This window comes from Apus apus, chromosome 3, assembly GCF_020740795.1.
Source record: "Apus apus isolate bApuApu2 chromosome 3, bApuApu2.pri.cur, whole genome shotgun sequence".
Classification (NCBI taxonomy): Eukaryota; Metazoa; Chordata; class Aves; order Apodiformes; family Apodidae; genus Apus; species Apus apus.
In genome coordinates, this window is record NC_067284.1 from 47,333,764 (window position 1) to 47,361,086 (window position 27,323).

Below are 27,323 nucleotides of genomic sequence, written 5' to 3' on the forward strand. Positions count from 1 at the left end.
CAAAATAATTAAATATATACATAAAGATATACCTCTATTGTGGGATGAGTATTATGCTTATAAGCAGTGTACAGAGGAAACTGAATCTGAAAGATTTTTGCCACACAAAGCAACAACTTCTCCTTCTCATCAGTGCTCCATAAGCTAAAAGCATCAGTGTTCTTTGCAGACTCCTCCTCAGTCAGGATACAAGTTCTTGCAGAATCTATTTTTTTCTCTATAGATTTTTGCCGTTCTCCATTTTCTTCTTCATGACACTCTCTTTCTACATTCAGTGGCTCATCAGCATGATTACTCTGATCTTGCCATGTTGATTCTATATTAATAGTGCAATGTTTACAGAGCTGGTCCCGCAGAGCTTGAACTTGGGCAATCACTAAGTTAATAAGCGCACAAACTACTTGGTTAAAGATCTCCAAATGTTTATACTCCTTGAAACAGCACAGACATTGTCTGTAAGAAAACAGAAAAAAATAAACATCAAAATTCCTGAAGTAGCTAAAATGAGAACAGGTAACCGACCAAAAGGACTCTTCACTTTAAAACATTTTTAAGAACAAAATATTTTACAGATCCATAAGTGAGGAAATTCAAATGAAACAGTCTACCCAGCAGCAAGTGGGAGTCACAAAGCCTTCCTTAAACCCTGTGAACATCCCATTCCTTCACAAAAACTGTGAAGTCCCTGTTATCATTTAACAGCTGCCACTGTAAAACATACAAAAATCTTAGTGGCAAGGTCCCTGTACTACTAAAGCAGCAATGTTTTTCAGTATGTTCCTGAATCCACTTCCTCATCTGTTTTTTCTATTGATATTTACTGCAATAAACCACCTGACATGCTTGTCAGCCTTGTAAGAACTAAATTTTTTTTTACTTTTAAATCAAAAGGTCTGCAAAATAGTTTTTGAGTATTTAAGATCACTTCCTTTATCTGCATTTGGATAGAAACCTCATGCACACTGGTAACCTTTACCCATATGGGGAAAAACAGGATCAAATTTTTTTCACTATGTAAGCTCAGATTATTCCTCTGAGTACCTACTGATACACTGTAAGCTGAAAATAACAAGGTAGAAAACTGTACACTATCCCTTTATCAATATAATAAGAAAAATAAATCAAATAATCAAGTTAGAAAACTGCAAGATAGCTCTTGTTGTAGGCAAGGATAACTATATATGCCAAAAAGACTCTAGGTGCATAAACCCCCCATGATAGATACCCTAGAACTTTTTGTCTGGGAACATTTGCTTCTTCCATACAAACAAGAAAACTCCTCTTTCTGTAGGAAAGTTGGAGGATATTCCCCTAAAAGGATATACAACCTGGAGAACGTAAAGAAGAAAGAAAGCAATAAAGCAAGGATGCTTCAGTGAAGACTAGAAGGCTACGTGCTTGTTGCAAAATCTTGGAGTTGGACTCAGTTCTGTCTTGCTCAGAGTCTACTGAACAATGTAACTGCTATATAAACTGGTAGCTGTCTTGTAGTAGAGACCTTTATACTGTTACAGGAAGAACAATGGACTCCAGTCCATGATTAGAGTTCTCAGATCCTAAAATAATATAAAAAAATTACACATACTATTTTTGAACAAAATTACCAGGTGAAAGATAGGGCAAGAAGTCATCATTGAGAGGTTATTAAAAATAATTATCATGCAAAGCACAGCATTTATTCTAGAAACTGGGCTTTAATATAGTATAATTTGTAAGAAAAAAAAAAAAAAGATGAAGAACTCAGAACTATGACAGGTAGAGGGTGCTGCCTCTCTTGAGGGAATACAAATGTGCCCTTGAGCTACAGCTCTTAAAGCATGTGTGTTCTGTTAGACATGAAGACAATATTCAGCATTCCCTAATTCCAGCACAGATGCAGTGACAGAAGCATCTAAAATGTTTTGTTCCATCTGTTCAGGAAGAAAAATTCTTTTAATATTGTGTAAGTGGAGTGTCTTCACCAATTTCAAAAACTGATTTTGTGAATTACTTGTAAATATATTTTCATATTAACAAATGATAATAACTAATTGCAGGCAAAACTAAGTGTAATCCTCAAGCATTTATCCTTGGAGAAAACTATGTGCAATAGGTCTATCACTTACGCCTACAAATTATTACTCCACTTGGCTAAAACAAATTATTCCCAATAATAATGTAAAAGTCTGGTGAATACTTCTTGTATATCTGTATTTGAATCCCAACCAATAACGGAAAATTCTTTACTGGGCAAAGGCACTTTTTTTTTTTTTTAAAGATAGAGGTATGTGCAAACTCTTTAAATCTTCATGTATCCAAATGTGTTTACAGGAAGAACTCTACCAAAAGTTAAAGATCTATGAAAAAAAGAACATGCTACAAATGTGACTTTTTTGAACATAATTTCCAGAAGAAAACTGAAATGGAAACATGCACATGGAAGAAAAAGTTATCCTTCAAGCTCAGTGGCCAATTGATATTCTGAAGGAAAGCAGATATTTAAATTACAGGTAACAGAGTAAAAAGTAGTTCTTAAGGAAGGCCTCAAACACAAAACAACAAGAACTCTAAAAAGCCCATTTGGCAGAGCAGAAACAGGACAAGAAATTAAAGTGTAAAGTAAAACTCCTTCCTGTGGCCTCTTTGCTAGGCTCTGTTTTTAATACGTTCAGGGTCTGTTTTCCATACTGTCCTGGTTTGAGCCAGGATTAAGACAATTTTCTTTTTACCGGTTTTTTTTCCCTTCAGTGAACTCTCTTTTCAGCAGCATAGTTGCTGAAAGTAGCACAGTAAGTTTTCCAGCTAGTGGACTGATAACACCAAAATGTTTACCGATACTGCTGAGAGACCAAGGACACTTTGCTCTGCTTGTCATGTGCTACTTCAGACACTTCTGAAGCAGAAGACTCATATCTGCAACCCTCTATAGGGAAGAGCAGACCAGACAGATGACAAAACTGACCAACCAAAGCATTCCATCCATATATTTATGTAAGACTCAGTAAAAGGTCAGGTATCACAGAAATCAAGCCCTTCTTCTTCCCTTCCTCTTCCATTCGTGGCTGGTGGCCATGGCTAGCTCCGTCTACCCATCACCGTTGATCCCTAGGCCTGTGCATTCCTGACCCCCATAACTCTGTCCTCAGTTCCTGTCTGCTCTGCCACTATCTCCAGCAGTGGTCCGGAACATTTCAGAACTGCTCGCAGCTAAGGAGAGTGCTGTGGGAGTTGTTGGGGGTGGACGGAGGTGACAGGAGTGTTGCACATTCCTGCACATACTTTTATATATTTGTACATATTTCTTTCATCATTAGTATTTCATTAAATCCCTCTAGTTTAGTTTTCAATCAAAAAAGTCTTTCTCCTTATTCTTTTTCTCCTTTCCCTACCTGGGTGGAAGGGGGAGGGGATCGAGAGCATTATTATTACTTGTTTAATTGCCGATCCTGAGTCAAACCATGATGCATACTTTCTTCCAGTATGAGTATATACATATGTATATATATGAAAGGTTAAAAGACACCAGAAGAAAATAAAGAGTTAAATGTTATGCAGTCTTAAAGTTCTTTCTCTTCAGGTTGAATTTGTTGTGCTACATCTGTTGAACAGAACAAAACTCCGAACAGACGATGATGTGGAAAATGACTAGGTTGCAATTGTTCTCAGATAAATCTGGGATCTAGGACTTGTCAAGAAATGACAGGATTCTGGTTTCTGTCGCTGCTGTTAATTTTTATTTAAAACTCCTTCTCTGTGTCTAATAGCATATTGCAGAAGATAATTAATTTGCTTTAAGTGCCTTCTTTGGGCAGAATGAGGAAGAAGAAGATTCTGCTTTTGCAGAGTCTTCTAAAATACCAGAATAATGTTTTCCAATTTATATCTATGCTTTTCCCAATATTTCTTAGGATATAGTTTGGTCTTGTGACCACTGCTGAACACTGAATCCCAAACATCCTTACTGTAGATTCTTTCTAAAAACTAATATCCACACAGTGCCTTGTGCTGAAAATAAGTAGCTGAGAGGTAAGCAGAACAGATGATTTAACTACTTAAAAAAAACTGACCACCAACAGAAGCCATTAAAATAATAGATTAAAAGGAATAACATAGTTTATTTAGGACAACAACGCGCAACAGTGCTTTATCAGTTTAGTAGCTATGGGCTGCAATTGTTCATCATCTTGATTCAGAGTATTAGGACACTGAGACAAATTTAATATGACAGTCCCATTCAGAATGATGTTTTCTTAAATTCTTCTTATCTAACCCTGCTCCCTCAGAAAATTTCATGTTAAAGCAGTAACACACATTGTCATTGCAATATAACTATTTATTGCTACACAACTGTTACAGCATCCAAAACGTCAATCAGATCTGAAATATGCTTTGCCCCAAATGAACTGGGTAACATGTTTAATTTTATTTGATAAGTAGTAATAGGTCCTTCACAAGCATTACTTAGATACACATTAATAACTTGCCCATTCAAATTCACTCTACTGTATTTTTTAAGAAGGGAAACCTACTGCTGAGATCGAGTATCATCAACACTCAAACTCATTCCAAAGTTACCTTTGTGTCCAGGAATTGATGTAAGCAAATATCTTGAGGGCATGTTCCTTTCTGAGCTGCAACCCATCAGCACCTTCAATGTCTGATACTAAAGAAAACAAAACCACAAACACATCAGTATCAGACAAACCCTGTGTAATTGCTCTATTTCTATTAGAAATTATCTCTGACAACATGAAAAATAAAAAAATAAATTGTAAATACATTTTCATATTGGAAACAGAAGTCCTCATCCAAATCTACATATTTCTTGCTTCAATAAACAGAGGTAAGGTGCAACTAACTTGAAAACAGAAACCATGCAGTATTCTTGAATACCACTGTGAAAAATCAGTGATTGACAACAGCCTCTTCTAACGCTCCTTCTTAGGAAATAGTTGTCCTAAGCTTTACCGGGAACTACTGACTGATGCGCACTTTCAGATATAAAACTTCTTCAACAGTTTCACCCATTAACTAGTTTGGGGTTTGGGGGAGGGTATTTTTTTCAGATTTTAAAAGTCTGCATTTTGAGAAGATCCCGAGTCCTTAATTCCCTTTTCCCAATCAGATTAAAATTGGGTAAAAAACAACAAACAAACAAACAAACACACAAAAAACCTCCCACCAGAACAAAACTCATGACAAGAACAACATGCAATGAATGTTTAAAGTTATCTCAGACTAGCTAAGTTGTTCATTATTACTTTCAAATATGTTTATTGTGATGTTTAATCATAATGACTCACTAACTGGCAAAATTATAAACACTTACCACCTTTATTACAGCTGGAAACCAGAACAGTTAAGTACTAAATTCAAAACCCAAATATATCCATGAGGTATTATCAAATGTCTCACTTCCATCTAAAGAAATGCTAATACACTCCAATAAGCCAAAAATCAGTCCACATCTTCACTTTTGCATCAACCAGTTACATAGTAAGGCACTGGACTCTGCCACAACTCTTTCTCCAACTACCAAAGCACAATTCTCATTTTCTTGTCCTAAATTCCATACACTTTTACAATTATCTCATTGCTATAATAATTGAGAACATCAGCATTCCTTTTAAGTTCAGCATTTAATTTATAACAAAAGTAAGTACTCATTTCAACATTTCACATGAAAGTTCAAGTATTACATGCTTGCTTACAAAACCATTTCACAAGCAAGCTTTGTGGGCAAGGTTCTCTAACAGAGGCAAGCTCTTCAGAATCTGCACCTCAACCTCTTTTCCAACCTCAGCCTTCCAAGGTCTTATGGAATCTGTCAGTACAGGTTCCCCAAAACTAAAGCTACTGTTTCTGATTTGGCACGCATCAGAAAGTAAAGTTGAGAACATCCCCACTTCAGAGAATAATCGCACAAAACAAAGACTTCTTTGGAATAAAGAGATTATATAAGCACATACATATGTATTTTCATATACATGCACACATACAAATATAAAAATACACAAAAAATAAGTCTCTCAATAGGATACCATTAAACTTTGGAAATATTTTTTCTGTCTCACCCCTAGAAGCCTTTAAAGATCCCTAGATAACACTGGACAAAGTACAAAATTGACAAGCAAGACTAGAAGGCCTGAGACTCCTTTTTATTTTAAACACCACAAATTATGACACTTGACTCTCTTAAGGCCAAAGCACAGCACTGAAGAAACCAACAACTCAGTCAAACAATTTAGGTCACCCTGATCACAAAAGACAGATTCTTAACTATAGACAGCATTAAAAAAAATACGTGCCCAGCATAAAAGAATCATAAAGCCTTCTTTTTCTGAGTTTTGTGAACATTGTTTCATTAAGATTAATTCCTTCAACTGCTCTTATTTACTAATCATTGCTAATTAATATAGTGGCTAGATGCACAATTTCTCTTTTGCTTTGTGTACCTAGAAAAAATAATGTTCTTGTTCCTGAAAATACTCAGGAAGTGCAAAACAGGAGCAACCACGCTGAGGCTGCAGTATTCCACTGAATTTAAGGTGATCCAAGTCTGTGCCACTACCAAAAGGGGCAGTGACACACCTCGCAGTACTGCTACTGCACTTTAATTGAAGCTCTTTGTTACTGAGCAGAAAAAATGTTTTTCAGCTCAGCTAATTAATGTTCTCACACCCAACATTTAAATCTTGGGCTTTATAGAGCTCCTGGCTTAGTCTGAATATCAATTTTGTGGATACTCCTGATTTACAGCACCTCTCTTGAGGAACACATGCAGCTTGAAATACAGAAATAATTGGTTATGAAGTTTTTCTAATTTTTTTCATTTTTTTAATTGAAAAAAGTACAAATACAAAAAGTAATAGGAACAATGGCACTAATTATAATTCCTGTGCATTTGTTGATTTTAGTCAGTTCTGAAAGGATTCCCTTGCTGCATATGATTTTATTTCCAATACATGTATTGTCTTTCCTTTCAAACTACTTTTCTTCTACCTTGGATGGGCCAGTAGCTAAAACAGACTCATCCACTCATAAATAAAGCAGGTCCTTTTATTTTCTCCCATACTCAAGCATCTGGCATGCCTTAGATCTCCCTTCATCAACTGTCTCCCTGCTCTCCCACACTTCCAGTGTTTCAAACCCAGCAGTAAGAATTATGTCAAACTTTTTCAAAAAATTTTACTGTGACAAGCCCCCTTCTTGCAAATTGATTTGGTGGATAATACTTCTCTCTAGTTTCATACCTAAGGCAGTGATTCCCATAGCATGCACTAAGGCATACTTGTGTGCTCTGAGAACATCCGAAGGATGTCAAAGTGGCAGCTTGTATTCTCTCATCAATAAGAATTGATTATATGTGCTCCAGAGCTTTACAGCCAGTCATTCCATGATTTATTAGTGTCTCTCAGCAGTAGCACTCCAATTCTAGGCTAGCTCCTTCATCCCATCTCCAGTGGCTGCTTCTTTCTCTAGGCACTTACAAGCTAGCAATGTTAGAGATGCCTTCCCTAATTTACTACTGAACTCTCGGGGTTTAACCCTCTTCTCCTTCCTTAAATTTGCTCCAGCAAGTATTTCTTCTCAGTTAAAGCCTCCTAGGCCCTCTCATCCTCCAGTCCTTCCTACTTTCCACACAGACAAACACCTTTGCCCTGTGCTAGATCCAATTTCAAGATCAACATAACCCAGTTCAACTCCTCACTACTAACACCATCCATAGCTATGGATTTCAACTACTCCAACAATCATGACCCTCCTGCAGCAACCCAGAGAGCCACTCTGAAAACTGTGCAAATCCAACTTACCCATTTAACCAAAACCCACCCACTTCTTTGTTGGCTTCATAAGCCTGTGAAAACTCAGGGGGGCAGATGTGTAAGCAGGGGAAGCTGGGAAGGAAAGCACAAGGAGCGTGAGGCTGAGAGAAGTAAACACCTTTGCAGTGACTGCAAAGCTAAATTACTCCACCCCACCTGGAGTAACTTTACCCTAATACAGCTTCTTTGCCTACAGAAGAGCAGAAGATGCAGTTACTATTATTATAGAAAAAACAGAACATTGAAGGCCTAAACAGATCCATCCAAGACAGACTGATACATAGGTAAATTCTAGCTAAATATGTTCTACAAATATGATGTAGGAAATAGGGTCTTCTTGAATACTTGCCATGCCCCACTTTACTGAATCTTTATAAGATTATTTAGAGAGCTTTTTGTCACAGAGACACTACGTAAGAGTGAGCTGAGGTGCTTAACCGACCCAAAATAATAATTATCAATTGCCTGACCTTTTAAAAAATCTTTTACTGTATAAGTTTTCATATGTTCTTTAAAAAAAATAAAAAATCAGACCTACTTAACATGCAATTTATTCAAGTAGCTGATGAGAAGCCAAAACATAATGGTCAAAGTAATAATTTCAAATATTTCAGAAAAAAATAAAAATTCCTTGCTATTTCCCCTGTCTCCCATTTTATTTGGCTAGCTTTAAATGAAAACTTGTGGCAGATTAGGTAAATCACCCAAAAGGCTGACTTGCTAGAAGTATATTACAGTACCAGAAACTACACAATCTCCCAAGCTAAGAAAAAACTCTATTAATAAAGCTACTAAACCAAGAAAATTACAGAAGATGAGAAAAATAGAAATTAACTTCAAAGAAAGGGACAGTATCATTTCAATTGTGAGCAAACAAAGCTCAGATCGTAAGTGCACTTGTAGCAAGAACTTCAGAGCTAAAGGCACAGACTGTAATTAGACCTCAAGGACAACTATCATGCTAGACTTGCAAGGAATATCTTGTATCCAAAGGTCACTTATCCAACTAAGTACAAAATCAAGTGGCAAGTAAAAATAATGAATATGCTTACGCAAAAATAATAAAATATACTTACGTACTTCCAAAACCATAAAATAGTAAAAAAGTAAACAATAGCAAATTCTTTAATATCTAACAGTAATTTCTACACATTCAAAATTGTAATGAGGTAAAGTTGCATACAAATTCTGCTCATTCCCTCCCTTTTGTCCCCCAAGCCTCATCTGATATCACCTTCTCATGAGAAAGAGTAGATCACTTTCAAAATGGATTTTATTCTCAGAAATTGTTCCCTGATACAGACTAAATAGAGGAAATAAGAGCCACACACTAAACAAAACTGTATTAGGAACAATAATATTAATCTTGAAAGAAATATATACATAATCTTCTGTATAATACTATAGTTCACAGAGAAGCAGCACATTAATTTTTATACATATATGCATTGAATTATTTTCCATTATTTGTAGGAGGTTTATTTTTGTTTATGATCAAAAGTAAGTAAGATGGTAGCCACAGAGCTTAGCACCTCTCATTATCTTTCTACTTTCATCTATTAGAATTACTACCTTTTTTTAATTATAAAGAATTCATTATTGCCTTAGATTTATTCACCAGAGTTCTTCCAAACCTTTACAAAGCCATCTTTTACAAGTATCCAAAACAACTCGAAGTTCAAGGACAGTAGTTTAACTGTCCAAGCTTTTCTACCACTTCATAGTGAGGAAAGAAGTCTTTCCACTCCTCAGTCTCTATAAACTAAACGTGTGCCACAATACTGCCTAGATACATATAACTAAAGAATGCTGAAACACTATTGTAGAATGTACTATGACATAAAAAACCAGTTAATTTTCTTCAGTATTAGAAACACTGTTCAAATGCCAGGTTAACATAGGAAAAAACAGAACTGCAACACAAAACACTGCAGTAATAAAATTCTATAATCTTATGGTTAAGGTGCTTCCGAGTGCCTTTGTGCTGCCTTTATAATACTGAGTTGTCAGCTCCCACCCTCATCATATCACTGCAGCACAGCAATATGGGTATCTATACCCACCTGCCATCCCATAGCACACATGGATTAATTTTAAGTCTAAATCAAACACTGAATTTCTTGTATTTATAAATGCTCCAACTTGGTAAAGTTATTTATTTCCTGCAAGCTTCTGATTACAAAGAAAGTATACAGAGATTACAAAGCAAATATTATGGAGACAACATAGTATCTTAGAGACAGGAATTAGTAACCCTTTTAAAGTCTCATTTCCTTAGAAAAACAAACTGTGATCAAGTTACTGATCTCCGTCAGACACTTAAACTTTGGAACATAAAAAGCAGTTTCAACAAATCTGATGAAAGTTTGCAAGTCTAAAAAAATACTCTGTTCTTATGAATGGAATACAGAAGTTACTCAAAAGAGTAAGGAAAAAAACATTACAACTGGTCCCCAAACTATCCCCCAAATCAGTCATCTGCTAGTTATTCAGCACCTGAATAATTCTTTATAGCCACCACAAGATCAGAAGAGCCTGAATAGTTTTAATTCAGTATTCCAATACATAGCATAGTTACACAACTAGGATTAGCAGAAGCCTTGGTATGTTTATCAGATAGACAACATTTATAGGACACAACTTCACCAGAACAGGGCAAATCACCCGATCCTAGGTAATTGTTACCTTTAAGTATCTTCCTATTTCCCTGCAAAAGTTACTGAATTCTCTCTCTTTGAATCTTTACATTTCCCCTCCCATCATATCTCCATCATCTTCTCCAGCAAACACTTATTTTCCTTTTCCTGTAATATGCTAATGGAGTCTGGAGCAAAACAGCAGAAGCTGACACCGAAAAGCTGCATGGAATTTTAAGAACTGTCATCTTTCAAACGCAATGCCATAGTAAAGTTTTCAGTGTGGTAGGTTATGATTGTTTGCAGTGAAAATGCGCCCTTTTAGAATGGCCATAGTTGTCTACCCAAGCCAACAGTTGTCCTTATTAAGACCACCTTATGTTTTTCACCTTCCTAAACAGAATGTGCCAATAGCAACTGCTTCCAAGAAGGAGAGTTCCACATGAAATTATTTTAAATGGGGTCAAATCTCACCGATCACCTGATAATTTACTCAGAACACTGGAGCTGGTTCTACCCAGAATTACCAAAATTAATTATAATCTAAATCAACACAACTATACTTCTTAAGTAGCCAGTTCAGGTCGAGAAGTTCACACAGTAACTTTCAGACAAAGCAAAGCCTAAGTTACTACACCATGTGAACCCACACTGTTCCCACACAGCTAGCCACAGTTCTAAGTTCAGAAAGACTGAATCCATGCAGTGCTACCTAGCAGTAGAAATTTGATCTGGACTAGATGAGAGTCTGAAATACCTAATTCAGGTTGGGTCACGTCAACTGCAGAAGCAGTAATAGCACAGCCAGCATGGAGTGGCACGGATACAGAAAAGTATAAAAACACGGTAAAAAAATGTAACGAGCAGAATAAGCTTACATCAGTTAAATACTGTGCAATGCAGGTACAGCTTTTCTGATTAAATACTAGTACAAAATTTTCTAAGATCAGCTTGTGGATGACCTGACTGTGAATGGAACAAAAAATGGTCCAAACTGCACATTGCTCTGGCTTTGCTGGGCCAAGATGACCCACCAGGAGTCCCAGAACTGCCCTTTTAAACTCCCCAGCTCACTGAACCCATCACCACACAGCAGGAACACACAGAGCCTGCTAAAGGCTAGTGTCATGTCCAGGGTGTTGAATTTCCATGGAAGCCTGAGGGGAGCAGCAGCATGGGTGAGCCTGGGTCCAGAAGGGTTTACCAGCTCTGATTCAGTGTTAAACATGTCAGATAGAAGATGTCTATGAAAAGATCTAAGGTATCTTTGCCCTGCACATCCTAATGCTTCTGTTGAGCTTTTCAGCAGCAAGGATACTACAGCCCTCTCTCTCCAGAGAAAGGAAAGTTAATTTAAGTATTTCCATACAATTGCCTCTGCTTGTCATCACTAAAACATATACCAGATGCAGAGAATCAGGCTGCTCATCTTAGTAGTTTGAAAATGGTCACTACAAGTTCCTCAAAGAACCAACGCAGGATTGGACAAGTGCTGCATAAACCCAGAATTTCCCAGCGTATCACTAACTACCCCAAGATAACTTTCAAAGCTATGGCTGACACTGTCAATGCAGAAACTGTTATGACAAAGGACTGCTTACCTTCCATTTAAAACAGAGTACTTCCTTGCATTCTTGCCTTTTAATAACATATTAACTTAAAAAATAATATATCACTACTTAAATTACTCTGGCTTTGAATCATGTTTCTTTAAATACTTCAGCTCTGAACTTTTAAAAAATACTATTTTAAGGTGAAAACATAAAACTCAGTTTAACAAACTATTTTTAAAGTAGAACAAAGATTTAATTGCATGAACAAGGTTCCAAAAGCTAAAGAGGTTTTATATTAGTCTTAATTAAAAGTAGCAAGGAATGCAAAAATTAAAATATGTACTCCAGGAAGTATTCTGTTTTCAAGAGACAACCCTGCAAATTAGTTCAGCTGTACTATTTGGCACACTATGAATCAGTTACAGAAAACAACAACAGCTTTTCACCCACAACCAGAAAGAAAAGATGAGAGCCCACAACTGAGCCACCACAGCCAGTAAGAAGCAACAGATTACCAGTAGATTTATAACAAAACCACCTCATGTCTGTGCTCCAGGTTTTAGGGACAAAATCTGTGAGAGGCAAATATGATTAATTTACTTCTTACAACGTCTATTTGAGCCTGCTTAAGCAAAGAGATAAGATAGATAAATGGAGCTTTAGGCAGCTTGTTGAAAGCCCAAGAAGAGCTGGCTGGGTGTCTGAACTCCAATGCATTATTTGTTTACTCCAACACAGATGCAAGAAACCCTCATTCAAAAACAAAAATAAAATACTGAGAAAGGGTCAACAAGCAGCAAAGTTGCATTCTGTCTCAACTTTCAAATATAGGCTCAAATTTTGCATTGTCTTTTGCTAGATGACGTATATTTAATAGTTCACTGAAACAGATGCTATATTCAGCAATCTACTGGCTAACGCCTATTTAATTTTTTTTTCCTAAAAGCTAGTAGACAGAAAGAGATAGGAGAAGGCTGAAAGAAATGTCTATGGGCTGTAGAAGTATGGACTGCAGTTGCTTCATTACAAGTGTCCCCCTCAATAAGAAAATGTATTTGCAGACGCAATTTTGATATAAACTAATATTTTGCAAGTCACATACCAGCAAGTGCATCAATATCTGTAACTATGGCTAAACACAATGTACAAAGCCAACTCACTTTGGAAAGATTCAAACTGGCACTGTTGTTAAGACCTAGTGAGTCTTCAGGTTAATGATGAAAATTTATCTCACATCTGAACTTGACCAGACTGTATCCACTTTAAATATTACAACAGCAGATAAACAATTGAGACTTACACCTTGAAATACTTTGTGGTAACAGTTTAATTTCAAATTTTAGGAAAAAAAAGTAGATCAGAGGAAAAAAAACACAACACCAAACAAAACTAGTTCAACCATAAGTAAACTAGCAATAGTGTATGCCTTACTATGAAAGAAGCCAGACACCGGCCCACGCAGCAAAGAATTTACTGCACTGATCATCCTTAAACCAAGAAAAAAAATCTACTTTTATTGAGCTTTTGAGCTCACAGTCCCCAGCATTATCCTATACTATAGTTCCAAGCAACTGAAGGAAAACTAAAGTTGTTCAGTCTCTTTTATCAACTGATGACCACTAGCCTAAAATATAATTCCACCACATACCTCCTGCTTGAAACACCAGGTGACTGAGAAGGGCGGCATAAGCTGTACTATGTAAGCTTACAGACAGACCATTTGAGTTCACACACCCCCATATGCACTTAAAAAGTAATTTCACTAGTGGTGAATACAAGAGGGCTTATATTGTAACTTAAAAAAAGGAAGAATTTAATAGCTATGTGTCACAAATAATAAACAGGCAACTGACCACTTCCCAAAACTGAATTTCAGCTCTCATTAAAAATTATCAACTCCCCCAAAAAATTAGTTGAAAAGCACAGTAGATAAAGACAATTAATGCTGCACAACACAGCACAAAGCACACACACACACTAATACCATGGAATTTGTACAGTTCTTGTACTCATGATTTTTTAGAAGAATATAAGGGGCTAAAAGACTACCTTCTCAAGAAAAATCCACTTGCAGCTTAAAAATTGGAACTTCTACTCTTGTTAGTGTAAAGAAATACTTTACTTTCTAAGAGCACTAGTTTTACACAAAGTAAGACATCAGAAGTGATGCATGTCATAGCTGAAGAAGAAAAAACTGAAACAACAAAAACACCTAACTTTTTCAATACTTGCAGAAAGCTCCAGTTATTCTTCATGAACTTGTCAACGAGCAACTATAAGCAGTCATCCTTGCCTGCTCATTAGCACAGCATGTGTGGAAGCAGCACATTCTCAGCTATTAGGGAATCCATACAATACTGAAGAGCAGTGGCATCTAAACCTTTTGGCTAACGTATTTAAGACCACAGGACTCTGCTTTCATTTTCACCCTAAACTTTTCCCTGTTTCAGTATACAACTACTTGGATTAAAAACTCTCAAGTGTAAGTCAGTTAATAAAATGATGTAAAGAACTGAAGCGTTCTTCAATCTTGTCCAAAAATAGGCAAAAAAAGTTTTGCTATTCACTTCCTAGACATGAACTGATGATCTGCATGGATGCTAAACTACAAATCATGCCTCAAATGTCACGTTTCTGAAGCCTGATTTACAAACCTTCTACATTAGCTAAATAAAGGTCAGCACTGAAAGATGCTTTTTCCACAAGGACTTCTGACAAGTTTCAACTTCAATGAGTTATTCCAGCACTAAATCTCCCAAAACTGTTCTATACATGCACACAGAAGTATGTACAGATACACAGGGCAAGTATTTCCTCTTCTAGTATTATCTGAAAATACCTGAAATGTACTTGCACCAGATTTTCTCAAGATGTTCACCTCTCACCAGACAAGCCAGATCTGGAAAATCCCAAAAGCCAAACTTTGTACAAATTCGCATAAGTCGGGTATTTTAACCAAGTGTTAAGAAGACCACATAGAACTCATGGTTTTATGTCCATGTTTAGCATTTAGATTGCAAATCAATTCTCATACGAGGAAAGCACGAAAGTGAAAAGAATAGCTTCCCACTTCTTCACAGATTAGATTCTAGAAACTGCCTATTTACCACGCAAAATGAAAAAAAGAAACTACCACAACATATGCTTAAACAACAGAAATTAAATGGCCACAACTACACTTAACTGCAGCATGCTATTACCATAGGCAGCATTCAGCTGTAATCACAGCCCTTTGCTCCTGAATATGGTAATATTATTTTTGAGGTTGTTGAAGCATCCTAACAACTATAAATGCATAGCTTAACTTGCAAAAATCCTTACTTATGAGCTACCTGAGCTGGAAAACTAACTGATAAGCTACATTAAAACAAGAAAAAAAAGTAAGTACGTCATAAAAGCCATTCAATACAGAGACCCTCTCCCTCAGTAAGGAACTCCCTCCTGTACAGTGGGAGACTTAAGTAGACTTGTTGGAAGCACAAACACACCAATGTAGCACAGCCATCATCCACAGGCAACCTCTGACTGTAGTATTTCTCATCTTTTCTGAATGAGACCTGAACAATCTTGGACAATATTGGAAAGGAAAAAAAAGTAATCTATTATGGAAGGCTGTTAATGAAACAGAGCAATATGAAGACACAGAATTATACATAAAGCAAGGTGGAGGATATAGGAAGAGCTGAAAGAGCATATGAGTAAGTAGAAAGGAAACAGAAATGGAACAAATCACAAACAGAAAAACATCAGTTTTGAAAGCTACCAGAGGAGTTGAAAGAAAGATGAAGTGCAGGAGAGAGTATGAATATGACCAAGTATTTAGATGAAACTAAATACTCAAAGAAGAAAATACAAGAAATAACTGGAACCAGGAAGTAAACATTGATTTTCCCTTCCAATCTGAAAAATGCCAAACGGCAGACTGCTCATCACTTGTCCATAGAACATGATTCCAGGAAGCAAGATCTGTTTTTCTGATTCCGTGTTCCTTGAACACAGGAAGACAGCAAATTGCAGTGACACAGAGAAATCAAAGTAGCAAGGAATTAAAAGCCACAAAGTGAAAAGTCAGTTTTAACAAGAGATGTATTTTAATGTTTAGCATGGAAGGAAGATAAGCAAAAATTAATTTGAAAATGAAAAGGAAAGGCAAGTCTCAAACCCCTGAAGCCATGCAAGACAAAGCCGTTGGTCCTCCCAAGGCCAAGGCACACACTCAAGAAGCCAGCAGAGGGAAACTGGGGCCAGCGTCTGCTCTCCAAGGTACTGTCCCTCCTGCTGCAGCACGACACTGCCAGTCCAAATGGCCTCTTACCCACTACACCCCATTACTCTCCCCATCACCTAAGCATCTCAGGACACTTATAACCGTTAGTCTCTCCCAACAACTCACACTGCCAACAACCAGAATAGCTTAAAACACATCACCTTGGACATGCCTCAGGAATTGCTTGGGACTTCCATAACTCCAAAACTATCCTTACAGAGGAAAAGCCGTAAAGCACCACAAGGTACGGGGAAAAAATTAATAGAAACTTTTCCTACAAAGTGAATGAGATGACTTCAATCTCTACATGAGTCTAATATCTTAAAAAACAAAACAAAAATCCAATCAAGTAAAGCAAGGGATGCTTTTCCATCTTTCACTTCCCTGAATTTCTTCACAAAACTAAGCAGGAATGTAACTGTAGAGTGCAAATCCCTTACTAGGAAGGCTGAGAGCATCTGCAGCATAAAAAATTTTATAATCTCTATTATAAAGGAGTGACTTTCCTTAATATTATATGTGGTAGAAAATGAAAGGATGTACACTTCCCTGGTTTTCCTAAGCTTTAAGGGTGTTGCAACAAGTATTTACCCACTGTAAGATTTCCCTATATACAAAGATCTCAGTAAATATATGTCAACAGTTCATAACTCACAACAAAACTCAGCAGAATGGGATTTACGTAACAAATCTTCAGCATCAGTGACCAAGCGTCTTGAGCAATGAAAGAAGCAGTCTTCAGCAGCCTGAACAGGACAAGTTTCGGGACAAAATCATTTTTGATCACATCAAATAACAAGAACCAAAATCACTGCACAGAACAAAAGCTGAAATATCTTTCTAAAAATAGAAGCCTTTTAGCTATTAAAGTCACAGAGCTCTTCCTTCAACTGCTTTACCATTACAAACAACTATTTAAAACTACTTTATCTCAGTGTAACCTTCCCTTTCACTTTAGAAAGTTCACAATTAGTAAGGAGACAAGTTCCTCCTCCCATATTTTTTTTCCCTCTGGTTACTCTGATTCATTTGGAGTACCACTTCATCACAATACATGATAATTGCAATTTGGCAAAAAAGGAAAAGTTGTTTTCATTTTCCTTTAACTTTGGCCCCATGTCCCTTAAAAAGGGTCATAGGTAAATATGAAAGAAACTCAGAATTTATAAACAATTGAGCTTCTTTTCCTCAACAGGAGAGAATACATATTTTGGTTAAGTGTAATAAAGTTGGGCAGTTAACCCAGTGACTTCCTCATAAAGTCTCTGTAGAAAGAAAACATGAATCTTTTTAAAAAGGGCAAAAAAAGTGTCATGCATCTAAGACAACTGTTTTATTGTTTTGCACAAGAGAAACAATCAAACAAAACCCTAGATCTACACCAAACACTAGGGGCTGTCAAATAATCAATACTGAACTTACAGGCAACAACTGAGCAAGTGACAGCAGCTCTTGCAGATCAAGTGATGTTAATCATGCAATATTTTAAATAATTTTATTATAATATATACTCGATATTTAGAACAGATGAATATTCACAGTAAAAAATATTCATCATCTCCAAATCCCAAAGAGCAAACAGAATGCTGCAATGTTTTGGGATACTTCGATTTCTTATCAGCTTCAAGGTAAACATAGCCTCACTCAACCTCTAAGACTACTCTTTGTACTTCCTAAGCACCAGAATTACGTGACAACAAGTCAAGTATCTCCAACAACCAAATTCAGGGCTATCCTGAAGCTATATAAACAGAAAAACACTCCAATATTGCCAGGTGTTTTATGGACCTGATCATATTAGGAGTCCTGCAGGCCAGCTGACGGGGATGGACAATGGACAGTAAACTACAATATTAGTCTAGTCCATGTCCTTTGCTTCAGTAAACTGTGGAGTTTTTTGATTTAATTCAGCTGTTGTTGGTTTTTTTTATGTTTTACTAAAGATTTAGGAGGAAACATAATGAGAAAAACATCCAGCAAGCTTGCGTAGTACAGTAACACCTAGAAGCTTCTGTTCATCAATATGAACAAATTTTAATAAAGTTCCAGAGCTGTTAGGAAAAAATAATAATAATTAGACTGAAGAGGCAATCACTGAAAAAAGTAAAGCAGAATTGTGGGAAGAAAACCAAGAACTGGCAATAACCTAAGCCTACCAATGTTACGTAAAACCATGACTGCCACTGTACAGTAAACCTATTTTCCCTGCTGTAATTTTTTTTTCTTACTTTCATAAAAACCAAACAAACTAACAAAATGAAACTGAACCAAAAACACCTACAGAGTATTAAGTCAACATACATCAACACCAGTTGCAGTCCCAAAGGGAAGCCTCTTAGGCAACCAAGCCCAGCCAGGACTAGAAGCACAAGCAACTTAGGACCAGTCTGAGAACTAGATTTCCACTTTAAGCTAAGAAGAGGCGCTCTGAGGCATGCAATGACAACGTTCCACTCAACCAACACTCATCACTGGAGCATCATGTACTCTACACTTCCAAGTGAAGCCTGTGTAAGTGTCCAGCAACAGCATGGTTCTACCAGTAGCTGGAAACTCTTACTGTGGCTTCAGGTGTGACACAGCTGCCTGCAAAACTGTGCTGTAAAGGACTTGAGACAGAAAATTCAAGTGTTTACTGTTACATTTCTGTATTTTTTGGCTTACTTTAGGGTTAAGGCTATCTGGATATCTGCACATTGCCTAGCAAAATAGAACTACCCTGATCAGGACCTCTGGACAGCACAGTAATGTAAATATTACTAAAGAACAAATGAAACTCAATATAAGCCCTCCTAGACTGACAAGCACTGGAATCCAAAAAAAACAATGAATGTACAGTGTGCTGGTATCAGGGTTCAATTTGGGATACAGATTGCTGTAAATTAACATAAAAGCATGTAACATCTTCCAAGCATTTTTCCTATAGAAAGTGTGTACATTTAAATGAGCCACTATAATTAACACCATGAGAATTTTTTTTTCTCAAGTCCTTTGCAAATAAATGCTCTTATCTTAAAAAGTAAACAATTGTCTGTCTTTCTTTCTCTCTCTTCCTTTCTTTTATTTTATTCCTTTTCTTTCTTCCTTCTACTAAAAATGTTTATGTTGTGGAAGATGAACTCAGAAATCAGACCTAACTTTTTATGGCCTTTACTCCTGTTAAATCCCTGCCTGTGAAAACATGAGGGAAGCTAACATACCTAGAGCACTCAGTGAGAAATTAAGACAGTTTTCTCTAAACAACAGATTGTTCTGCAATACAAAAATGGCTTTAAAGCTTGGGCATTTTACTGAGCTCCTCAATCAAATCATAACTCGAAACTATTACTACTTCTAAGAAAGTAACTTCAAGATCAGGGCATTTGCTGGGTTTCACACTTAGACGAAATGCTGAAAAAAAAACGCTGCAAGAGGGAAAAAATAAACATTGCTGCTTCCATCCATAAACCACTGCCTGCTTCTCATGCTTAAGCATAGTAACGAAGCTTTGTGTTAAATATATATACATGCTTACATACAGACCTTTGCTCCAAAAGTAAGTTTTTCAAACTACAGGTTTCCAGTTCCACAAGTCCTCAGACAGCCCTTATGAGGGCTACAGAAGCTGGCCCACTGAGTGACTACCTGTTACAAAATCAGGCCTAAGGACCTTAGTCTTGTGATGGGCTCTAGGTAAGACATAACCCTGGGCCTACACAAAGGTCACTGCTAGACAAAAGCTCCAGCTCTGCACATTGTTGTGGGGCGTGGATTAATGTTGTAGCAGCTTCCAGAGGGGCTAATATGGTTATAATAAAAATATGCCTGGTTGTTTGCACAATTTTTGAATTCCATTCTTCTGTCATCCATAAATTGGTAATTTCTTCTGAAGAAAACCAGAGCTTCCTACATGTTCTTTTCAAAACAATACACTTAAGAGTTGTTAGTCAATTCACTTTTTAAGTGACTTGTCATAAAATTGATACCAAATAATTATGTTGTAAAGATTAGAGTAAACGAAGACAAAGGGCAGTGTGTGTTTCATGTAAAAATGTTTAGTTTAGAAAAAAATGTCTAAAACAAACTAGATTATGTTTCCTGGACATCTTTCAAAACAGTTTCAGTAGTTTCAGTGAAGAGACGATCCCAAATGCTCAGAGGGCAGAAAAGGAAACTGCTGGCAGTCTCTGGCTCACACATTTTTGGCATGATCTCATTCTTTACTACCACTTTCAATTTTCACTGCAGTGTTTTAAAAACCAAGGCCTGACCTTAAATTTATACATTACCTCTAATTACTACTTCAGAAATGCAAAGAACACAACTTGAAGTTAAAAATTTAAAGCATACCTCTCTTATAACTCATTCTCATACAGCAAGAAAGTAGGTGGCACACACATTGAGCCATTATAGATGCTTTGGTAACCAAACACACATAGAACAGTTACGTTTATTTAAAGTCTCCTTGTTTCTCTGATTGGAAGACAAAAATTTAATATTATTTGATCAGCATTTTTGGAAGTTAAATATATAGCAATAATGATGCATAATTTCCCTAATAAGATTTTACTAAAAAACCCAAATTTCTTTTTCATAAGTAGCAGGTTTGCATCTTAAATTATACAGAACCATTGAATTATCTATACACTAGTCATACAAAAATGTTTTAAGTGATTCAAAATATTGCTTTATCTATGAAGGAATATGTAGCTACCTGAATCCCCATTACCTTAAAATGGTCCTAAAAATAGATACTAGATTAATTCATACTGGAATTTCAAAGATTTCTTGAAATATCAGGTTTAACATTACAGCTTTTTTTCTATTTGATCATACCAATCTTGATCAAGTTCAAACAATGATTATTTACCAATCCATCAAAACCAGGCAAAGTTATCTCTTCCAACAAACAGCTGTCATCAGCATAACATTGATAGTTTAGTCTCATTTTGAACATACTGTTTAAATAAGCATTGTCTATAATACCAATGTATTCCCCACCTCTGCAGTCGAGAAAGAGCTAAATTAAGTAAACATCACAACAATTGTTCAAAACAAGATATCAGAATTACAAGCTTAGTCAAACTTGGCAAACAATTTTAACAACACATCAGTTCTCTGATGTTAACCTTTTAATCTGATTTATTCCAGCCTCCAGGCTCTCCTGAAAGTTAAGTTTTACACATATATTTTCACTTTTCAAATAAAATACTGGCCATCACTGAATATTCTATCTCCCTAACAAGAAAGAGCCCAACTTTCAACTACCGTAGTATCTACTTATATATCTTAGGAAAGAACAAACACTATGTACAATGGGGCCTTACAGAGTTAAGAAAGAGAAATCTACCCAAATCCTGCTCTAGGAAGTGTTCTGTCCTTCACTTTTTTGGCACACCATTCACCTCTAAGCAGACCACAGTGTACAACCAGGAAAAATGCTTAAGATTTAAGACAGCTAAACTTCCCGCTAATTACAAACTTCAACTGCTAAGTTTGTTAAATCCCTCAGCATCTCTAGAAATCATGGTTTTTAGTCTTTGTTCATGAAGCAGTGCACAGAGACAAGCCTCTAAGAAGCAGGGAAAGGTACCTTGCCGGCCCACGGAGAGCAGGTTCCAAGGAATGGAAGAGGCCTGCTGCATAGGGGTAAAGGGGATTTCCTGCCCAAAATGCAATCGGATTTCAGCAGTGCCGGGGGAAATACTTACTGTATTAACCCTCAGACCCTCCCGGCTGTTTAGGTAACACCTGTGAAGAGGAAACTTCGGAAGGAAGCAAGAGACCACCCCCGATGCGAAACACCCCGGAGTTCCTTCCCCCCCCCCTGCCAGCCCGGCCCTCATACAGCCGAGCTAGGCTCCTTTAGGCGCCGGTTCCCTCACAGCCAAGCAGTCGCTTCGGAAAAATAGGTACCCGAAAGCCACCTCAGCCGCGTCCCTTCTCCCCCACCGCCACACCACCCCGCCGACCGGCAAAGGGGGAGGGGGGGAGGCAGGATCACTCAGAGCCGCCTTGTCTGCTGCTTAAAAGGGACCCAGCCCAGGCCCGGCCTCCAGCTGCTCAGCAGCCACCGGAGCAGCTCCGAGGCACCTCCTCAGCCGAGCCAGGAGCCAGCTAGGCCCCGCTGCGGCTTCCCGGGGATGGACGGCGAGGAGCGGGCTCCCCACGCCCACGGCAGGGTCACGTCCCCACCCGGCCCCACATGCAGACACCCGGAGGGCAGGCGGGAATCGGGGAACGGCGGGGTGGGGTGGGGGGGGGTTCTGCGGAAGGCCCGGCGGAGACAGCCCCCTCGGCGCACCCTCCCCAGGCCGCAGATCGCCCGGCCCCGGTAGGGAGAGGAGGGAAGGGGGAAAAGAAGCCGCAGAGCGAGGCAGGCTCTGCCTCTATGGCCACCCCACAGAGAGAGGCAACCCCGCGCCCAGGAGGCCCGAGCCAGGCGGCGAGTGGGGAAAGGCAAGGCAAGGGGGGGGGGGGGGTGTTGGGGTGAGGAAGGAGATGAATCGGGGTTACAACCCAGCCCGTGTAGAGGAGGGTACGTAGGGTCCCAGCCCGGGGCGAGGAGTGTTGGGGGGGGGGGGGGAGGGTAGCAGGGGAGGGCGGCCGCACTTACTCTCATTTAACACCTCCAGCAGCTCGGCGCAGCTCTCACACATTGTTCATTAACAGCAGCAGCCGCCGCCGCCGCCTCCTCCCGACCATTGATTGATCCACTCGGTGCTGCTGATTGATGATTGATGGGGGCCGGGGCGGGGGTCAGTCAGGGGGGGGAGGGGAAGGAGGGGGCGGGAAGGAATAGGAAGAGAAGGGGGGGGGGAAGAGGCAGGGGCTGGTCTGGGATCCGGGGGAGGGGGGGGATGGGGCGGCTGATCAATGCAAATGAGCCTGTGGCGACGGCGGTAGCGGCGGCGGCGGGGAGGAGAAGCCGAGTCACTCACTGGCTCCTAGTGACTCCACGCGCCGCCATTTTGCTGAGGGGGAAGGAGGAGGAGGGGACGGGGGGACAGGGCGCTCGGGCTCAGCTCGGCAGTTTCCGACCAGGCAGGAGTCGAAGGTGGCCGAGTCCCTCCTCTCTTTCCTTTCGCCCCGCCTTCCCACCCCGGGCCGAGCGGCGGGCTGGCGAGCCGGGAGGAGGAGGGAGGGGGCGGGCCGGCAGCCGGGGCCGGGAGGGTAAAATGGCGGCGGCGGCAGGAGCAGCTCGGCGCGCGCCCGGGGTAGGGCGGGAAGCGCGTTTCCCTGCCCGCCTCCCGCGGGGGCGGGGGGGAATCTCCAGGAGCCCGCACAGGCCGCGGTGACAGGGACGGAGGAGCGGCCTCTCCTCCTTAAAGCGAGCGGCCGCCGCCGGAGGACCACCCCTGCCTGCCCCCGCGCCGAGCTGCCGCCCTGCTTGGCTTTCCCGCTGCACTCGCCTGTTCCCGGGCTGCCGGAGGATGGAGTCCTGAGGCAGCCCCGGCCGGCCCTCCGCTGACGGCTGGCTTTGAGGGCTGCCCGGTTACTCGCTGTTCCTTTGAACGTCGGCCGAGCTGGAGCAGGGCGGCGGGCCGGGAGCCGCAGCGGGAGCAGCAGCGGGAGCAGCAGCCGCCGCCCCGCGGGACCTCCGGCCTGAAGGGAGCGCTTAGCGCGGGGTGCCGAGCTCCGGCGGGCACCCTCGGGCCACGCCGCATCTCAAGGACGCTTCCTCCTTCGAGGCGGGTTGTCAGGTCTCTCCTCTTTTGGGTAGTTACTGTGGCTTTCCGCTGGCGGGACGGAAGGGTGGCCGGCCGTCTCCTTCCCGCCCAGCCGCAGCTGGCGGGAGGCTGGAGCTGGCTCCGGGAGAGGCTCCTGGGGGGCCCTTCCCATCCCACCATCCCCGAATAGCCTTGGAAACACTAGGGCAGCGTTCTGTGCAAATAATTAAACTTCCTTTACCCCACCTAGGCAGGGATTTATTCTGCATAGCAAATGTCTAATGCCGAGTATTGCATCTATGAATAATTAGAAACACCGCGTTTTCATGAGAAGACACTATCTCTTAAAAAAAAACAAACACACATACACACAAAAAAAACCACAACAAAAAAAAAAACCCAAACGAAATAATTCCCTTAAAAGTTATATTATTTCTGCTGATTACAACTTCAGTTAACTCAGTTTTAGGCACATTTTGAACAAGATTTCAGGCAAACAACAGTTTTCCATTTGAGAACATCCCCCCCGCCCTTCCCCCCCCCCCCCCATCTGCTTAGCATATGCTCCCTCTCCCAGGTAGATGTAGATGGAATATGGATCACATGATAAATCTTGGCTGCTTTCTCTTCCCCAAAGTCGGCGCTGCACTTAGCAGCGTGTTTTCTTATTTCTGCAGTACCACCCAGTGGTGAGTTTGTGTATTATTCTGAATGGTTCTAGTTTACTGACTTGTACATAGGATCAAGCAAACACTTGCATTAATAGCCGCAATGCAGATGTCATAGTTTAGTAGAAAGTACAATAAATTAAAATTGCCAAATTAGGAGAAAAGATGGAGGGCATTTTTGAGCTCCTCAGTGGCTGACTTACATGGAAGAAATATAGAAGTCTGGTGTCACTGAGGAAATGCAGTTGTGTTTCTTAATTCCATGTGCGTATTTATACAGGCTGGTAACACCACCGGTGGTTGTATACGTAACCTCCCACTTGAGCACAGAGAATGCTCTCCTCAGAACAATCCTTGAGGCATCACTTTGTTGAGAGAAAATAACTCCACTACTGTAAAAGATAAGACAAATTATTGTTATCAGAAGACCTAGCCTCACCTACAACTACTATGGAAGTCAGGAATACACTAGAATCTTTCAACCCAGACTTCTTGTAATTACATTGTTTTGAAGTACTTTCCAAGTTAAGAGTTATCAACAAGAATAGCTATTCTGAAATATTCCCTGCTGATATTCCCATTTACTAAACGAGTATAGAAAATAACTTTTGAGAGTCTACATGAGGCACGGATTCCTTGTTGTCTGTCACTTTAATTTGCATATGTTAACACATGTATCTGTCAAACAGGAGCTCTGAGAGTAACAAAATATACCAATACAAGAGACAGGAGGACTGCAAGTAAATAAACTAACAATTTCCCTGGAGCTTTTACTGATCTTTCTTGGTATACGTAGCTTAAAGATGTTTTAATTTCTGACCACCAGTCTTTTCTAAGCAATATATTTTTATACTGACAAAGGTACAGTGGTTATTAAAATAATGTCATATATATATACTGGACCCTAGGCAGCCCTTTTTTTGTTGAGATCTCTTCCAGATAGCCTGAAAACTTGTGTAAGTAAGAATAAAAGAACAATCCAGAAGACTGCAATTATCACATTCTGCTCATGCCTGAATTAAGATACCAAGACACCTTTCTTTTCTACATCACTGCTTTCGAAGTTTGAGATCCGTCAAAGTTAGATCGAAGGCTTTTATGTTGTGTCTACACATAAAGTAATTGTTAACTTGATGTGCTGCCTTACCTTCTATGCATTTTGAGATTTCAGTTCTTTCTTTAGTAGCAGTAGTTCTTTCTTTCACAGCCTTCATTATTCTGTCTTTATGAGAAGCCACATGCTGCTTTCTGAATCATACCAGCCTTCATTTGCTGGAATCCCATTCCTACCGTTATCAAAATTGAACTTACTCAAGTTGGAAGCCAGAGCTTAGAAAGCATCTTAATTTTGTCACACCAAAATAATATAAAACCTGTATGTCCAGAAAGTAATGCTTAATTGCTGTCTTAACCTTTACCATCATATTGCACAGGTGGTCTTACTGATATGGAAACAATCAGCAGCTGTACGATACCAGTGAGTTATCTGTTTGGGAAAACACAACTTTATAGAAAGTATAGTTCTACAATCTTCATAATGTGATTTGAATTTGCACTTTTATCTCCCCTTTTTTATACCGACTTTACAGTAAATTTTGTAACAGAACCAAAATTAACTGCCATAACATCCTAAAAGAATGCTTTTTCTGACAAATCAGCTCTTTGATCCAATTGCAGCACCACAAACACCAGAGTCAGCACAAGGAAGGGGCCTTTTGAAGCATGGCATCACATGTCAAGTTCAATGAATACAACAGAAGAGTATGGGTGACCTTGAGTCACTCCTTTTGTGCAGACTGGAGTATTGCCAAGTTCTTTTTACTGCACACAATTTTTTTAGTTTATTTTTAATAGAGATGAAATTGTTTGGGTTTGGTGTGTTTGTTTTTTGTTTTGTTTTGTTTTTTTTAATGAAATGTTAGCTTCCAAGCAGGCAGCCACAAGAGCTACAACTGGCCATATTACAGTGATCATCAGCTTCCTGTTCTTCTATGTGTTGTTTTTTCTCTTGACCTTTATTCTGTCCTCATGTGCCATCCCTTCCAAGGCTGTTTGATCCCCAAGAGGCCTGCTTTCCTTCCCTTGGCTACAGTGTTCCTCATCTGGAAATAGTTGGTCTGGTAAACTGCCTACACAGTTCTTCTAGGAGAGAAACTTAGATAAATGCAAGACCCAAGCAAAACTAAAATTCTAAATCCAAACTTAAGACTGGATTAAGAGTTTGAGAAGATACACAAACACTTTCCAAAATTAGTGTCCCAGTGTGTCCCAACACTGAACTAATACTGTTGTCCTGTTTTTCTTTAAAAGGATGGAGTTAACCGTTCACAAGAAAAACACAAAACAACACAAAACCAAACAGAAACCAACCATGCCAAAATGGATTAGAATTTGAGGTAGTAAGACTGGTCACTGTCCCTGTACCTCCTTTGGGAGGGACCTCAAAATTTTAATTGTGAAATGTGAAAAGACTAAATGGAAATATATTTTACATTAGTCATGTCAACTACTTTAGCCAGAGCTTTGTCTCATGTGGGATGATGAAATTACCTTCTCTTGGAATTTTCTGTTGCCCTGTTGTAGATTCCTATTCCTGTAGCAGCAACAGCCAAATGGATTGCATGTCTACTCTGCTGCCATGACCTACAAGGAAAGGTCAACTACCAGTGATTTCAGCAGGTGCTAAGAGGAGATGGGAGCTGCAATAGCTCAAAAGCAAGTAAGTAATTTCTCCTATAGAGGATA

The 27,323-nt window shown here is 39.3% G+C and overlaps 1 protein-coding gene across 7 annotated transcripts in view; it reads right to left on the minus strand.

Annotated features, from left to right (window-relative positions):
* Window positions 1-23,011, minus strand: part of USP34 (ubiquitin specific peptidase 34) — a 135,401-nt gene extending 112,390 nt beyond the window's left edge. For 3 of the 7 annotated variants that reach the window (XM_051614582.1, XM_051614583.1, XM_051614581.1), the window contains exons 1-3: window positions 22,857-23,011; window positions 4,555-4,642; window positions 33-453 (exon numbers count right to left, since the gene is read on the minus strand). In XM_051614582.1, the coding sequence (XP_051470542.1) occupies window positions 33-453; window positions 4,555-4,642; window positions 22,857-22,899 (552 nt within the window). In that variant the 5' untranslated portion in view covers window positions 22,900-23,011. Of the gene's footprint in view, window positions 1-32; window positions 454-4,554; window positions 4,643-21,951; window positions 21,970-22,856 lie in introns of those variants that run through there. The other 4 variants (XM_051614585.1, XM_051614587.1, XM_051614586.1 and 1 more) reach the window with 2 other exon arrangements.
* Window positions 23,012-27,323: the final 4,312 nt, after the last annotated feature.